The sequence below is a fragment of the Lagenorhynchus albirostris genome, chromosome 15 (assembly GCF_949774975.1).
Source record: "Lagenorhynchus albirostris chromosome 15, mLagAlb1.1, whole genome shotgun sequence".
NCBI classification, from domain to species: domain Eukaryota; kingdom Metazoa; phylum Chordata; class Mammalia; order Artiodactyla; family Delphinidae; genus Lagenorhynchus; species Lagenorhynchus albirostris.
The window spans coordinates 4,974,230-4,991,456 of NC_083109.1; the positions used below are offsets into that span (position 1 = coordinate 4,974,230).

At 41.6% G+C, this 17,227-nt stretch overlaps 1 protein-coding gene across 2 annotated transcripts in view; it reads right to left on the bottom strand.

Moving 5' to 3' along the window:
- VAPB (VAMP associated protein B and C) overlaps positions 1-17,227 on the bottom strand; it is a 49,163-nt gene that overhangs the window by 21,031 nt on the left and 10,905 nt on the right. The window contains exon 2 of one of the 2 annotated variants that reach the window (XM_060123613.1): positions 1,390-1,479. In XM_060123613.1, the coding sequence (XP_059979596.1) occupies positions 1,390-1,479 (90 nt within the window). Of the gene's footprint in view, positions 1-1,326; positions 1,480-17,227 lie in introns of both variants that reach the window. The other variant, XM_060123612.1, reaches the window with a different exon arrangement.

The window sequence follows — 17,227 nt, forward strand, 5'->3', positions numbered from 1 at the left end:
CCGAAATGCCAACACCCTGGGCCTCTTCCTATACCAGCATGCTGCAGTTCAGAGCGTCTGGGCATCAGAGCCAAACAGGATGGTCCACACCTTCGCTCTGTCACTGGCCCCCTTCTTAGTACAATGGGGGTAACAGTGCATTCTGCACAGGGCAGATAACAGAAATTACATGATGACATGTGTGCAGGCCCAGCACAGAGGAGACCCTCAGTAAATGCTGGCTGCCACCCTCCTGATTTCTCCTGGATAACAACCCGATGCGAGAGTCCAAATCAGGTCTTGCAGCCTCAGGGACAAACACATAAGGGGACAGCTGGTGTGAGCGCACCATAATGAGAGAGACCAATGGATGTAGGGAACAAGAGTTTGCAGAAATGATCAGATAATGAAACACCTTATATCTTTCCCAAGAGGTGAGTCATTTTCTTTTAGGTGTCAAATGAATAGCCCAATGTATCACAATCAAAATCTGTCATGAAAAAAGCCAGCCAGGTACCCATTTCAAATGAGTAGTAGTTTCTAATGATGCCGAACCTTCTGTGACAGTCTCCTGATACTTAAAGGATTAACACACACTCCCCCACAGCTCCTCCACAAATACAAAAAGCACTGTTAGATCCAGAAGTTCTAATGAGCTAAAAGTTTATTCCATTTCTAAAAATACATTTAAACTCAAACCCATCACTTACATCTCCTTAATTCTGAAATCCAATTCTCAATTTGGGTACTCTACCAGCATCTTTTCAAAATTTGGACTTTGGAAAATATATGCCCTCTCAGACAGGAGGGGAAAAAACCCATCAGACATGCACAGAACTTGCCCCCTTGAGTATATTCCAATTTCCTCAGCCTTCATCTCCCTTACCCTTTCACAATCAGTAAAGTGCAGTTACCAATCACTGGAAATGACATGAGCTTAATGTCAGAAATCATTTAGCTTAAATAAGAAAATAACTCCATTTAGCTTTCTCCCACAAAGTAAAATTAAGTTTGTTTAGCCCTTTTTTATTTACTGCCAAAGGGCAGATTTAATTTCAAGGGAGCGAAAACCAAACTCATTCTGAAGCAAAGTCTGAAGTTACCACTTTAATTTTGCTCTAACTATTGAGGCACGAAGGCTGTAAGCATTAAACTAAAGAGACTTTAATTATGGAAGAACAACAGGTGAGTGGGACCCACAGAGCTTTTTAATCAGAGGGTGGGGGCTTGTGGGGGAGAAAACGACCATACTATTTTGCTATACTGCACACACAAGCTTTAAGAGATCCCACTACTTCTAGGGGGACTTTTTAGCCCACCCTGTTGGCCTTCATTCTCAGAACTTACCAGATACATTAATAGAGGCCCCTGCATCAATGATCCCACTGTTGGGCCTCACGCAGTACCTACGTGGTGCCGTGGTCTTCACTTTAAAACACACATTTCGGTCTGTCGGGTTGCCAAGCTTTAGGTTGGTGGTGACAACGTCGGTGAAGGGACCTGTGGAATGAGACAGAGATTGATTGGGGATCTCAGGAGGATCGTTTAGAAGAAAGACTGATTTATGGTCTGGGGTCAGGAGGGATGTGCAAATATGGTTAATCCAAAACCATCTCATTATGATGGATGGGAGAGACCAGCCGAGGCTGACACACTAACAGTAACAGCTAACATTCACCAGGTTCTCACCACGCCGCCAGGCACCTGGCCTAGTGAGTGTCCTAGCATACAGTGTCTCCGTGACACCTCACAAATCCATGGTTACTGCAGGAGGAGAAAACGGAGGCTCGGGAGGAGGCACTGCCTGTCTGAAGTTTTCATACTAGTTAGCGGTAGTCAGGATCTGCAACCAGGCAGCCTGAACCCAAGGCCAGTTCTTAACCTATGCTGAACACTGATTTCCGCAATAACAAGATGAAATCTAACAGGGAGAATGTAAAGGACTGGACCTGGGTCCAAAATGATTATCAAAGGCAGAGTGTGCCAATAGTAGTAGAGAGGCAAGAATGACGCTGAGGTGTTAATGGTCTATACACACAAACTGCCCCCACAGCAACACAGTGTCGCTGCAGAAAAGGTAACATCATCTCAGGCTGTGGCAAGTTCAGAGTCCTGCTGGGCAGCCCACCCCTGAAACATCACCTTCAGTTTTAACTCCCCAGGGTACTGGGAAGATTGAAACAAAGTGCCCTGAGGGTATTTTTTATCATTATTATTTATTCATTTTCTACTTTATTAGATTTTTTAATTAAAAAAGTAAAACATGCTTCTTAAAACAAGCCAAATAATAAAGGATGTATAAAGAGGAAGTTAATCAGCTTTCCCTTGTCCCCTGAGGTAACTAATATTCACAATATGGGAGATGTTTCCACATCACGTATGCTTACACAAGCAGTACACACATACATGAGTGAGGAGGGGGGATTAACAAAAATGGGATCATACCATTTACATTACTCTGAGACTTCTCCAACACCTGACCACTAGGGTTTATCAAGAAATTGGGTGGGGGACGGGGGGGGGGGGGGTGAACTACAAGGTCTCTTAGGACCTCTTCAACCTCTTTTCAAATTCACATCTTTTCACTATGTAAATCAATGATGTCTTTGTGTCTCCTCCAGGCAAGCTCTTTACCCCATCTTTACATTCACAGGAAGTAAGAGATGGGGTGGGGAGGTATGTGTGCTCCTGTGTTCACAAACTAAGAAACACATGAAGTTGGTTCATCTGCTCCCTACGGAGATCCACAACCAAGACGTTTAAATCTGCGCCTTGAAAATTTTTCAATGAGACTCTGAGCTCCTGAGGACAAGAATGATACCAGTTTCTGTATCTCCAGCACTGTGCCTGGCATGTGGTAAAGGGGTGTGTGTGGAGAGAGGGGGCAGGGAGAGAGACAGACAGAGACAGAGACTGACTGAGAGTCACTCACCAAGGAGGAAAAGTACCTCGTGGATTACCACTAGCAAAATTAAAATCTCAGGCTGCGTTCTCGCCTCTGGAGGTGCTCTGGGCATGAAAAATCAATCTGATATGGGCTTAACAAATATAAATTAAGAAATCAATAACGGTGAAAAGAAAGAAAGGAAAAGGGACTCAATTCCAATAAAATAAACTACAGCCAGTTCCGCTAGAAAGCTTATTTTGAAAACGTGAATCTGTTTCAATGTGATTGATGTGCATATTATGGGGACAATCTGAGCATAAAATGGATTTCACATTTGCTTATGTGTGATTTTGTCTGCAAGAAACGCTAAGTAATCACAGAAAACTGCACCCAGCTGCACCGAGTGGCATAGAAATACACAAAATACACAACTACACACACCTCAATCACCCACCAGCACCTCCGTTCACCGTGTGGGACAGGGGCCACACCCATCCTCACCTGGTGTCACCTTCCCTGTGATTTCGGGTTACCCTCCTTCCTCCACTTCAGTACCTCACAAACTGCAACTCTCTTCCAACGCCCACTTCCACAGGCAAACTTCAGGTCTTTTTCAAGGTAAAATGCCATATTTATTGTAGTATGTATATATTTCCGAGCCATTTAATGTGCGCAAAACTGTGCTTCTGCTTGTATCAGGTTCCTGTCTTTGTGCGTGTGTGACCAGCAAAGGTTTTGAGTGCTGTGCACCTAACCTCGTTTCCTCCTCCTAAGTCCTATGGTTTTTACTGTGCTATTTTGTATAGGATGGTGATTTTTAGGAATGCATGTGCCGCGTTGTAGCAGGACTGATTATACTACTAGATTATCTATTGTTTTGTAGTTACTTATACTAAAAGCTATTCCCATTCTTTGAGCAATGACACCTTCAGGAACGAAATGCCTAGGGAATTCCCCAGTGGTCCAGCGGTTAGGACTCCACACTTTCACTGCCAAGGGCAAGGGTTCAATCCCAGGTCGGGGAACTAAGACCCCACAAGCCACGTGGCAGGGCGCCCCCCCCCCCCAAAAAGAATGAAATGCCTAGACAGAATTTCTCCATTTGCTTACCTTTCCAATAAGCCCTGCCCTTGGCCCCGTGGCAGTCAAGCTGGACGCCACAAGAGGGAGGCACTTTGTAGGTCCAGCTGTGTCCAGGCATGGGGAAAGGCAAGGCCTCTGCTATCTCATCCCGCCTACTGACTCCATCACACATAACCCTCTCTTGACATGCTAAGTCATCTCCTTACTGAGAACTAAAAGCTGACACAGGAGGGTGGGTACCCTGTGGCCCAACAGGATTTTCAGCCACGGTGAGGGCCAGCCAGACGCTGACCACGCGCCATCCTCGTATCAAATTCTTGGCCTCTCGGGAGAAAAAAGACACTTGGTGCTGAGGCAGTCTTTTCGGGATTATGGAGGCAGCAGCTCTCCACGACTCTACCCTTTTCCACTCTCCAACAAATGCAGTCTGGCTCAGAATGAAGATGGAGAAAGTCTGATCTCCCGTTAAGTCTCTTTGCTTGAAGTGGATATCACTTCAGCAATGGTAAAAGAAAAAAAGAACAACTAAACACAACTCAAGTTTTCTGGAGTCAAAGAAAGCAATTAAATAAACACACAAACACAAGCTCAGACAGACCTACACGGGCACAATCACGATGTACATATATTCCTTGGCCCTCATGTAAAAGGTGCCAATCACAAGGACTTACATGCCAATCATATAAGCAGAGCTCCAGCTCGAATGACCCCACAATGCTGGGGGGGAAAGGAGAAGAAAACAGACAAAAACTGTGAGACACCTGAAAAGGGGTGCACTTTCAAATATAAGGCCTACGGGGGAAAACAGTACTCTCACCGACAACCTGAAGGTGCTTCATAAACTAACAGGCCTTAAAGCTTTCCAGATAGAAGCTTAAAGTTATTTGTTTCAACAAAATTCTGCCTCAAGAACATGGAAACATCTTCAGGTCAGAATGCCAAGAATTCATAAGGCCCCACAAACACATCCAAAAAAATAGAGGATTTTCTAAGGTGGTTTGAAGTTTACTAAGCAGAAAATAGGGATGCTGGCAAGATTCCACTGTGATGAAATTAAGAGCACTTACTTGTTTCCAGCTCAGTTTCTCCCGTCTCTTCCTCCTCACCCTGCCTCATCAGAGGGGGGAGTTTAAGTGTCTTTATCCTTTACAATGACCTTTTCTTCTAGGTATTCCACAAAAATAAAGCAAATTTAACTGTAAACACTAATCTGCTTTTGGAAATTCCACCAGTTAACCCATTACATAGCAATCTAAATAATATTTCAGCCTATAAGATTCACCTAAAAAGTAGTCTAAATTATTGAAAGACAAATGATATTTGTGTAATAAGCAGAATAAAATAAATATCCCAGATTTCTCCCTCAACACTCAATCCTGAGCCATTAAGTGTTAGAGATTTCTTGGGCTTACATAGGTTTTATTTTTAAAAATCTGGAATAAACTATACTAAAAATATATGCAAGTGAACAACATCATTGATAAAATAGCAAAGTCTCATGTGTAAAAATCATGACATTTTGTAAAAACAGGCCAACCCTTCTCTCCTCTCCCTGGGCAACTGACTCGAAGAATTTTATTGAAAACAAATTCTATTCGATTTGAGTAATTATAGGAAATAAATCATGTTACTGTTCTCCTTTTCCCCTCTATTAATGAATCAGAATACACAAAAATCTCAATAAAAATGATGTAATAAGGGCTTATGAGAATCATTCATATTTTTACTAGTCATTTTCATTTCATAGAACTGCCATTTCCATTAAAGCATTATGTAAAAAATGGGATTTTCCTATACCAACATGCTATTTATCACCAATGAACAGAGTCAATTTACAAATGAAATCTTCAAAAATTAGACTTTTTTATTTTAAAAGATGAAAAAAATGATTTGGTATCTCTAGCACTGCAGCACCTCCTTTTAAGCATTTTTCTTTCTAATCTTCCTTATTTCAGATAGTTATACGGATATTTAAGAATTATCATCTAACATGTGAAAAAGGAGGTCCAAAAAAATGAAGCAACATGAATCTGGGAGAAATTAGGAATATTCCTTAAAGTTTTAATTTTTCTCCTTTTTAACAATCTGAATAATGTTCTTCATGCCCTATATTATGCATATTCATCTGTGAAAATTCTTGTGAGTCTGATAGATGCTCATGAATAGCATTAACTAACGCGAATATGAATTCCATGACATGCTCTAAAACATACTAAGATAAAACTAAGCACAGTATAAACTATTCCTTCCACCCAGGTTTGGCTTATTGTCATTTTAAAGTGTGTATTTTAAAACTGTAAGAAGATCTAGAATTGGCCTTAGAAAGTAAATAATACAATTTCAGCAGAAATATGCATAGCATTAAAAGTAAAAGCAGGAACAGTTAATTTTTCAGTCTTACTTACAAAAATGGAGTCTCAGCATTATAAAGCGCTGGTTTTAAAGGTCAAGGAAAGAAGGTCATAATCCAGCAAACGAGATTCTCAACAGTAAGACATCAGGTTTCAGGTATTGACAATTTCATCAAAAATGGCTAGATAAACTTATCAATCAAGAAACACAAGAGCATTCTGTGGAAAAAGTATTCCATTAAATTTTTACACATTTTAGCAATCTATGCACGGTTTAAGAGTACTTCCTTCCTGTAATCGTTCATTCCAAGATCCATGGAAGAAAAGACTATAACAAAACTCTTCCTTTCAGAAAATGCAAATAACCATTTTCACAAAAGAATAACTTAAGCATTCAGGTCCCAATGACTGTAAAAGGTGACAGTGAAACTCCAAGTGAACTCAAAACTCAATCTTGACCTTACTTATCTGTGTAACCTTAAGCATATCGTATCACCCCATATGTAAAGAGCAGGACAGAAATTAAGGGGTAATATTTTTCCTTAGCAATTCAACTAGAAAACAAAGATAGATACACACACACACACACACACACACACACACACACACACACACACACGAAACTATAAAACTCCTAGATGATAACATAAGAAAATCTAGATAACCTTGGGTTTGGCGATGACTTTTCAGATACAATACGGAAGGCACAAACCATGAAAGAAATAATTGATAAGCTAGACTTCATTAAAATTAAAAATGTTTGTTCTGCAATGGATACTGTTAAGGAGAATGCGAAGACAAGCAAGCCACAGACTGGGAGAAAATATGTGCAAAATATTTAAAGTATTTAATAAAGGACTGTCACCCAAAATATATAAAGAACTCTTAAAACTCAACAATAAGAAAATGAACAACTGAACTTAAAAAAAATGGGCAAAAGATCTGAACAGACACCTCAGTAAAGAAGATATACAGGTGGAAAAAATATACAAGTGAAAAGATGTTCAACATATGTCATTAGGAAATTGCAAATTAAAATAACAAATGAGATACCAATACACACTTATTAGAATGGCCAAAATTTAAAACACCGACAGCATAAAAGGCTGGCAAGGATGTGGAGCAACAGTTCTCATTCCTCGCTGCTGCGAATTCAGAATGGTATGGAACTTTGGCAGACAGTGTGGCTGTTTCTTAAAAAACCCAACATACTCTTGCCACACAATCCAGCAATCACACTCCCTGGTATTTACCCAAAGGAGCTGGAAACTCACGTCCACACAAAAATGTGCACACAGATGTTTACAGCAACTTTATTCATACTGCCAAAACTTGAAAGCAACCAAGATGTCCTTCAGTAGGTAAATAAACGGTGGTATATATAGACAATGGAATATCATTCCATACTAAGATGAGCCATCACACCATTAAAATTCAGACACAGACGAATCTTAAATGCATATTACTAAGTTAAAGAAGCCAATCTGAAAAGTCTATAACCTGTATAATTCCAACTATATAACATTAAGGAAAAGGCAAAACTATGAAGATAGTGGTTGCCAGGGTTAAGATGAAGGGAGAGATACAGAGACTGAATACAGAGGGTTATTAGGACAGTGAAACTATTCTGTATGATACTATATTGGTGGATACATGTTATTATACATTTATCAAAACTCACAGGATGTACTACACCAAGACCGAACCCTGACGCAGACTACGGACTTTGGGTGACAATGACGTGTCAATGCAGCTTTATCAATTGTAACGCACGTACTACTCTAGTGCTGGACGTTGACGGTGGAGGAGACTGTGCATGTGTGCAGCCGGGGCAACCCTCTGTACTTTCTGCTCAATTTTGCTGTGAACCTAAAACTGCTCTCAAAAAAAATAAAGCTTTTTCTTTTCCCCCCAAAAAAGAAGGAAGAAAAAAGTATTTGGTCTTCATATTAATCCACTTTTGGTGGCACCCCCACAGTTTCAGATAGTAAATATGACTGATTTTAATATACTGTGTATGTATAATTGAATAAATAAATAAAGATGCTTTGTTTTGCTTTTCTTCCATTTTCTGGAGTTCATGAAATTCTGGTGTTGCAAATACATATCCTTCCTTTGTAATATGTGTCCTGAGGTAGCCACAATACTTTGAAACTCAAACTATGTGTTACCAAGTAAGTTATATGCCAATTTGATATATAATTTATCAGCTCTCAGCTTTCCAGATATAAATTTAAAGTTATTAGCTCCATAAGTTTTTTTCCACTCTACATAAAAAGAGCTATATTATTTTATACTCTTTTATAAACACAATTTAGGTACAATATCTCTTGTTTCTTCAACACTTCCAAAAAACAAGTTACCATATGTCATTTCAACTCTGAAAAGATTACCTTCTGGAAAGGTAATAATCTGTCTCCAGAAGCCTAGGACTGATGATGGATTTTGTTAAGACAATGAAATTATGCTTGAGGTTTCAATACAATAGACCCTGATACACAGAGTCTATTGTAAAAGTATATTAAGATGGGGGAAATGGACACTGTCAAGTAAAAATCTGTTGGATATCTTATAGACGTCTTTAAAATTTATCCTTTGACAGTGTATTTTCATTAAAGGTATCCTATTTTTTCCTACTTTCCCTAACCATCTGCAATGCACCAATCCTCACATTATTTTTCTTGTTTATGTAAGGCTTCCACTTTCAGAATGTAAACTCCAAAAACACAGAGACTTTTCTGTCCCTCTTGTGTTCACCGCTGATCATCAGTTTCCAGAACACTTCCAGACGTAGCGCAGATGCGCAATAAATATGCTGAACAAATGAGTAAAACGGCCGTGCCACACTTCTCTCTACTTTAAACAATGCTTCCAGTCTTCCTGCACCCTCCCTCCTGGATGCACCACCAGGCTCGGGGCGAACCAACACTGAGCTGGCTGCTGACTGCTCCCTCCACAGCACTATCCCCCTTTTCATCTTCTACCTAAGACTTACCACTGACTGATAGTTCATGTGTTCCTTTCCTGCCTGTTTCCCACCTAGAGTGAATCTCCACATGATTCAGCACTGGAAGGTCTGAGTCTAGAAGAGCGCAACACACTGTTGCACTAAAGGGCTCAGTAAGTGTGTGCAGCACAAATGAACATCAGACTTCCTCAGAGGCGATTCAACTCTGATTCTGACACGTTTCCTATAAACGAATGCCTAGTCCATAACTTTGATCTGAAATCATGATATATTTTTGTTCATACACAGGTTGAAGGTACTAAAAATGTTCACTTGTGTCAATGATGCCTTCGTCATTATTATTCTATGATAATTTTGTTTAAAGTTGCCCCTTCAAAAAAAATGAAAAACAGATTTCATAGTAACAGCTATTCAAAGACGGTAAGCTCTTAAATAACCATGAATTCAAGAGTAAGGACACTGGGAGATAATTTTTTTAAATCTATTTTCTTGATTTAATTATTAGCTCACACGTTAATTCAAAGCTTCAGAAACAAAAATAAAGCTTTGCAACCAATGTGCCTTTAATGGCAGACAGTGGATTCCAATATTTCAGCAGAAAGCCTAATTATGTACCTCTTCTTCTGAAAGAACCACACATAAAGAACCCTACACATACACATAACTTTCCCAAAGAAATCTTAGAATGCAAAGTGTTCTAAATTAATAAAGTAACCTACCTGATATCCTTGGAGAAGGCCAGCTACTGAGAAACATCATACCCATTATTATAGCAAGAGAAATCAAAAACCAAGAATACTCACTAATGATGCCATCAAAGGCACACTAGACGCCAGCTTGACTGAGATAGGCTATACCAACCTTTAAGGCTGCTTATTCAACTCACTAGTTTCCTAGCTCCTTTGGGGCAAAAAGAAGTAAAACTCAGTCTCCCATCAACTCCATGGGTGGGAAAAACTAGACCACAAGGCATCCTACTGTACTGTAAGAATCCAATGGATAAAGTACTATGGAAGTGTAAGATCAAACTCAGGAAAGCTACCTGCAAAAGACATAAAGCTGGACAGCAAGGAACACCTTAGGAAACTGAAGGATATTTGGAGCTTATGTTAACAGATAAGCAATTACTATTAGAATATATAAAGAACTCTTATTAAGAATAAATGTGTTGGGACTTCCCTGGTGGCACAGTGGTTAAGAATCTGCCTACCAATGCAGGGAACACGAGTATGATCCCTGGTCTGAGAAGATCCCACATACCGCGGAGCAACTAAGCCCATGTGCCACAACTACTGAGCCTGTGCTCTAGAGCCCGTGTGCCACAACTACTGAAGCCCGTGGGCCTAGAGCCTACGCACCTCAACAAAAAGTAGCCCCCGCTCGTCGCAACTAGAGAAAACCTGCACACAGCAACAAAGACCCAACGCAGACCGGAAAAAAAAAAAAAATTCTTATGAAGGAATACTATACAGCAATTAAAAAGAATGAGCTACATCTGTATTTCAACAATAGATGGGTCTCAAAAAACATGTTACGTGATACATACACCACAATAGCACATTAGGTAATACAGAAAAAAATGGAAATAGTTCACACTAGATTCCTCTGGAAAGTGAAGAAGAGATCTGGAGCATGAACGGGCAGATGTGGAGGTCAAACATGTCTTCAAATTCTTGGTGAAGGTTCATTTATTAAAGAAAAACTTTACAAGTCTAACAAATTATTAACATTTAGTTATTCTGTATTTGGGTGTTTATTAAATTATATGTATTTTTGTGTATTTACATTTTTTTCCACAGGAAAAAAGCAACAGTTTAAGATCCAGACAATGTTCTGAGAGAATTTTCTTCTTGTCCAGAATACTTTGTATACATGAAAATACTAGAATCCTGAATTGTGGAGCTGTTGAAAACCAATATACACACATCAATAGCCATTCCTGTGTAATTTTTATAAAAATCAAGGTTATTATTTAAAACACGTTTAGAGTAGAAGTGGTCTCACTAATTCAAGACAAAGACCCAAACTCAAAATTTTGACAAAATCTATTATAAAAACTTTGAAGACTAGAAGCCTTTACCCATCTAGAGATAAATTCTTTTTTCCCCCCCGAAATTTATTTATTTTATTTATTTATTTTTGGCTGTGTTGGGTCTGCGTTGCTGCACCCGGGCTTTCTCTAGTTGCGGTGAGCGGGGCTACTCTTCATTGCAGTGTGCGGGCTTCTCATTGCAGTGGCTTCTCTCATTGCAGAGCACGGGCTCTTGGCGCGTGGGCTTCAGTAGTTGCAGCACACAGGCTCAGTAGTTGTGGCGCACGGGCTTAGCTGCTCCATGGCATGTGGGATCTTCCCGGACCAGGGCTCGAACCTGTGTCCCCTGCATTGGCAGGCGGATTCTCAACCACTGTGCCACCAGGGAAGCCCTAGAAATAAATTCTATGACTACTTTCGTTAATGCAACATTTCTTTTCTAAATAGACAAATGGCTAAAAGTATTATATAAGAGCTGAAGTTTCGTACATTCTACCTATACCCAGCACTAAAACAGATTATTTTAAGGTAATGGCACACCTATCTAGTGTGAATTTTATATCAGTTCTAAAAGTATCTTAGACTCAGTTTTTTTTCAATGCATAATCTTTGACCCATTGACTAACAAACATCTAGTAATTTTTCTTTATTTAGGAGACCAAATTTGTGATTAGGGTGATCATGAAATTAAACAAAAAGATAAGCAATATTCTACTCCAATTAAAATTCTACCTGTAAAGGAGAGTGGCAAAACATGACATTTTTTTTCACACAAAGCAGGAAGAATCAAGACAGATATTATGCCCAAAGGAGTTATATGCATGATTAGAGAGCAAGGGGTCCCAATTTCTCATGGTCATTGTGGCTGGAACTTGACTGAGTTATAAATTAACAGGTCAAGTCAAGTGCCTAGAGTCAGTAACAGCAGAAGTAAAAACTTCCCCAAAATGTTCAACCTTCAGTGGAGATGACAACATATGAAAAACTTCCACACCAAAATCAACACGTCCCAATTCATAGCAAACACAGAGGAGTGAAGCAAAAACACACTTAGCATTCTGCACCTCTATGGTCCAACTCGAATTTTCAATTTGTGAACAATGAGAAATAGCAGAATGTGGTTTATCAGTTAGTATGTAATCTGCTCTGGTTTCCTTTTCAATAGAGAACCTAAGTGGCTATACAAGTGAAAAGAGATTATCAACCAGGTCAGCAGCTTCTTAAACAAATTCAACAAGAGGCCAGGGAAAAAGGCTGTGAGACTTGGGTGAAAAATATTTTCCATTTTCCCCTTTCTTGACTTTGGAAATCATACTCATTCTTCAAAGTTTTGCTCAAATGTCCTCTCTTTTGGAAAGGCTTACGTCACCTCTCAGTTGGAAAAAATTATTCCTCCCTATACTGTGTTCTAACGATAAACTGAGAATTGCCAAATTTATATCCACAGCCTGACCCTCTCCCCTGATGTCCACTTACAGCTGTACTAAGCATCTCAAGTTTATCATGGCCAAAGAGCAGAGTCCCATTCCCCTCCCCCAAACCCAGTGTTTCCCATCTCAGGAAAAGAAACCACCATTCACCAAAATGCTTGAGCCAAAAGCAGTTACCTTAGTTTCCTCTCTTCCTCTCCTGCTCCACATTTGACCTTTCAGCCAGCTCTACCTTCAAAAGAGATTTGGAATCTGAGCACTTCTCATCCCATTCTCTCCACTGCCACCGCCCTGGTCCAAGCCACAGTCTCTTGGCCTGGGTTACGGATAACTGTATGGATTACAGATGGATGGATGGATGATGGACAACTGTGTGCATGATGGATGAGTAGATGGATGATGGATAACTGTATGGATGACGGATGGGTGGACGAGTTACAGATAACTGTAGCAGCCTCATGGCTTCCACACATCTCCCACAGCCTACTTTCCCCACACCGACCATGCTCTTTTAAAAAGACTCCTGGTCAGAATCCTCCATGCCTTCCCACATCACAACAAAATCCAAAGTCCTTCCCGTGGCCTGTCTACCAAGAGCTCCTCCTTCCTCCCTGAGCCCATCTGCTACTGCACCACTCCATCGTTCAACTGCAGGCAAAGTGACTGTGCTGCTCCTTGAACACACCAAGCCCATCACCATCCGAGGGCCGTGCACTTGCCGTCCCCTCTCTCTCTAATGCTCTTCCCCCAGCTTGCACGCTCATTTTACACAGGTCTCAGTTCAAACATCACCTTCTCGGAAACTCAGCCTTCCCCAGTTACCCTCTTTAAAACAGAACCCACTCCCAACCAAACCCCTTTATCCTGCGTCCACCCCCACTCCCCATTCAGCACCTACCATTATCTGATACCATATTATACGTATTTCCCATCCTTTTATATACTGCCCATCTTCCCCACTAGAAGGTTTTGTCAGTTTTTTCATCTCGGTGTCTCAAGTACCCAGGACAGTATTTAGCACACTGCAGGCATCCAGTAAGTAACTGACGACTGCACAGTCCAGGTACTGCGCTAGGCTCTCAAGCTAGAGAGATGACACTGCTGCCCCTGCCCAGAACCCTGAAAAGACCCATCCAGAGCTAATGAATAAGAATCTCCAGGGCTTCCCTGGTGGCGCAGTGGTTGGGAGTCCGCCTGCCAATGCAGGGGACGCGGGTTCACGCCCCGGTCCGGGAAGATCCCACATGCCATGGAGCGGCTGGGCCCATGAGCCATGGCCGCTGAGCCTGCGCGTCCGGAGCCTGTACTCCGCAATGGGAGAGGCCCGCGTACCGCAAAAAAAAAAAAAAAAAAAAAAAAAAAAAGAATCTCCAGGGTTGAGGCTCCGGAATGATGTATATTGAAAAAACATTATCAAACAACAGTAACATTAGTTAACACTGAACAGGTCTATTCTAAGCACTTTACATGTGCTAATTCACTAATCCTCTCCTAACATACCACAAAGTGAAGAATCTGAGGCACAGAAGTTAAATACTTTATCCCAGGTCATATAACTTTTAGGTGGTAGATCCAGGATGCACATCCAAGCATTTTAGCCCCAGAGTTCACACTCTTAACTGCTGGGTTGTACACTACCTCTCATTGCACTGAATATCATGTGAAAGATAATATATAAAGTTTTGTGTAAACACAGGAGGGCGGGGAGTTGAACACTGAGGGGAAGTCCCAGAGTTTGAAAAGATAAAGGAACGTACATTCTCAGTTGGAGGAAAAGCCCTGGGGTAAGCACGGTGTGGTGTGATCAAAGTGCAAGAGGCCTTTGTAAGGGAGACCATATGGCTGCAGAAGAAGGGGTTTGAGGGAAGGGAATGAACTGAGAACCGGGAGGGGTGGCGGGAAATCATGTCTGCTTATGCTTTTTAAAGGCTTATAGTTTAAGTAAAGCCGTAAACCTACACAAGTCTGGCAATGAGCTCTGTGGAAGGAAATGAAAGGAAGAATATTAAAAATGACGCTAGGAAGGCAGGTATGAGGAAGGAAAATGGGTTTCCTTCTACTCAGGGGCTCTGAAAAGTATTCACCGCCTCTGCCAGCATTCAGTAGCAACCAGATACAAGAGGAGATGTACTCACACATCTGTGTGTATGTGAGTGTTTGAATATTTTAGTTGTTTAAAATAGAGAATAAAAGCCGAGACCGTTTTAAAAATAAAGAAGTGTGACCCAGTTTTGAAAGGCTGTGATGCTGGCCTAAGAATTTTGAACACTAACCTGTAGGACTGAGGGAGCCAACGAACGTCGTTTTAAAATAAAGAAATGACATGCTCAATTTCAATTTTTAGAAAATAATTCTGAAAAGTGTATCCAGGATAGCTTGAAGGGTGAGGGAAGTAAGGAGTAAATTAGAAACAGGGAGTTGGGACATGGGGCAATAATACTGAAGAGAGAGGGCCTACACTCAGGATACGGCAGTGGGCAGAAACGGAAGCAGAGGGGTGCAGGAGACGCTGCTCATGAAAATGGACTGACTAGACGTGAGCAGCGTGGGATAAGGGGCAGGGAAAGACGAGGTTAGGATCTCTGGCGTACCCCTCTGGGAGCAAGGGCCAGTCCCAAGATACGGCAGACACATTCAACAGGGAACGAGAGCGTAAACCATGAATGCAGCGCGGAATATGGCAAGTCCTGAGGTGTTTTCATGACCACCAGAGAGGCAGAAATGACTGGTAGGCAGATAGCCTAGAGATCAAAAGATCTGCTTGGAGATTTGCAAGTTTTCTGTGTAGAAGTGAGAGCCGAAGGGACTATTAATGCGACAACCCAGAGAATGCTTAAATGGAGAAGACTGAGGACAGAAGGTTGGGGAATGTCAACATCCAGTAAAAGAGATGATAAACGGCTGGGCAGTTCACCAGAAAAGTCAAAGACAAAAGTCACAAAGAGAAACCTGGTGACTGAGAAGGGCTTCAGTGGAGGGGTCAGGAATGAGAATTGAAAGGAGAGTGAAGACGTAAACCAGTCACTGAGATTCACTGCTTCCAAAAATTTACCTGTGATGTAAGACCGAGCATTTGCTTAAGTGGGGGAAGATCTGGAGGAATGTGATTTCCTTTTAGGAAGGGGAAGCTTAAGCATGTTTGCAGGCACTGGGAGAGCATCAAGTAGAACAGGAAGTTGAGACACCAGAAACAGAGAGGCTGACTAGTGGAGCAAGATACCACAAGCGATGGAAGAGGAACGGGGTGAAGCACACCAGGTGAAGGGGTGGTGCGGGCGGTGCTGAGGCCCTGCACCAGGACGGGAGGCGGCGAAACCGAAGCATGCAGAGGAGAGAAAAGTGACCAATGCTTGGTAGAATATCTTTATTTTCTGAGTGAAAGGCACTATGTCCACATTGATCAGCTGCACACAGCAGGCCTTGTTGATGGGCTTCATCATTCCTTTGCACATTAAGTTTTCTTTTCTTTTTCCCTTCTCACCTTTCTCAACCTGGACGTGAACTCCCTGAGAAGGTGCCTCGTGCCATGCATTATGCTAAGCACTGGGATCAGGGATAGAAGACATGGTCCAAAAAAAGGCAAAGGCCTTGCTGATTAACAGGGGAGGAAGGCAAGTAACCAAACACAACTCACCATGATACGTGCAGGGGCACAGGGGACAGGCACAATGTGAGTGGAGTGTCAGGAAAATGACCTCAAAGTGCAGGAGGGAGCAGTGGGACAGGAGGAGGAATGAACTCATCTTGAGTGATGGAAACAACATATGCAAAAGCTCTACAACCAGGGAGAACCAAAGGCCAGAGCACAAGCATGAGGAAAGGTGATGCTGGAGAGATCAGGGGCACAAATGATTTTCCAGGTGCTGTTAAAGAATTTAAAAGTTTTTCTTTTGGCAATGGGTAGACATTTAAAGATTTTAAGAAAGCAAGAGAACTAATAAGAACCTGCTGTATAAAAAATAAACAAAATAAAATTCAAAACTTCAAAAAAAAAAAGCAAGAGATAAGCTGAGATTTGCACATTTGAAAGTGCCACCAGTATGGAGAGAAGAAAGACTCAAGGCAGGAAAACCAGGAGAGAAACTATTACAGCCATCCGGGAGGACGATGAGGCAGCCACAGAGGGGACAAGGAAGAAGGGACAGAGCTGAGCCATGGGCTTTCTGAGTTTGAGTCGCTCCACTGTGTGGATGTGGGTACCATTCAAGGAGGTATGTGCAGGAAGAGGAGATTTGGAGAAAAAAGGAAAAGGGAGTGGGGAAAAATACATCTTGGGGCATGCTGCATTTGGAGTATCTGCAGTCCCACATATGGGCTAGGGGCAGGCCTAGGATCATTCATAAACGCTGTTAGAAGCCAAGGGTACTGGCAGAAGAGCTCCCCGACAGGGAAAAAGGAAGACGGGTGGGGACACTGAGGGACAACGAGAAGAGGAGCAAGAAGGCAGGGGGGAACCTGTATCCCTCAGCCTCACCCACAGGACTCCATAAGGAGTGG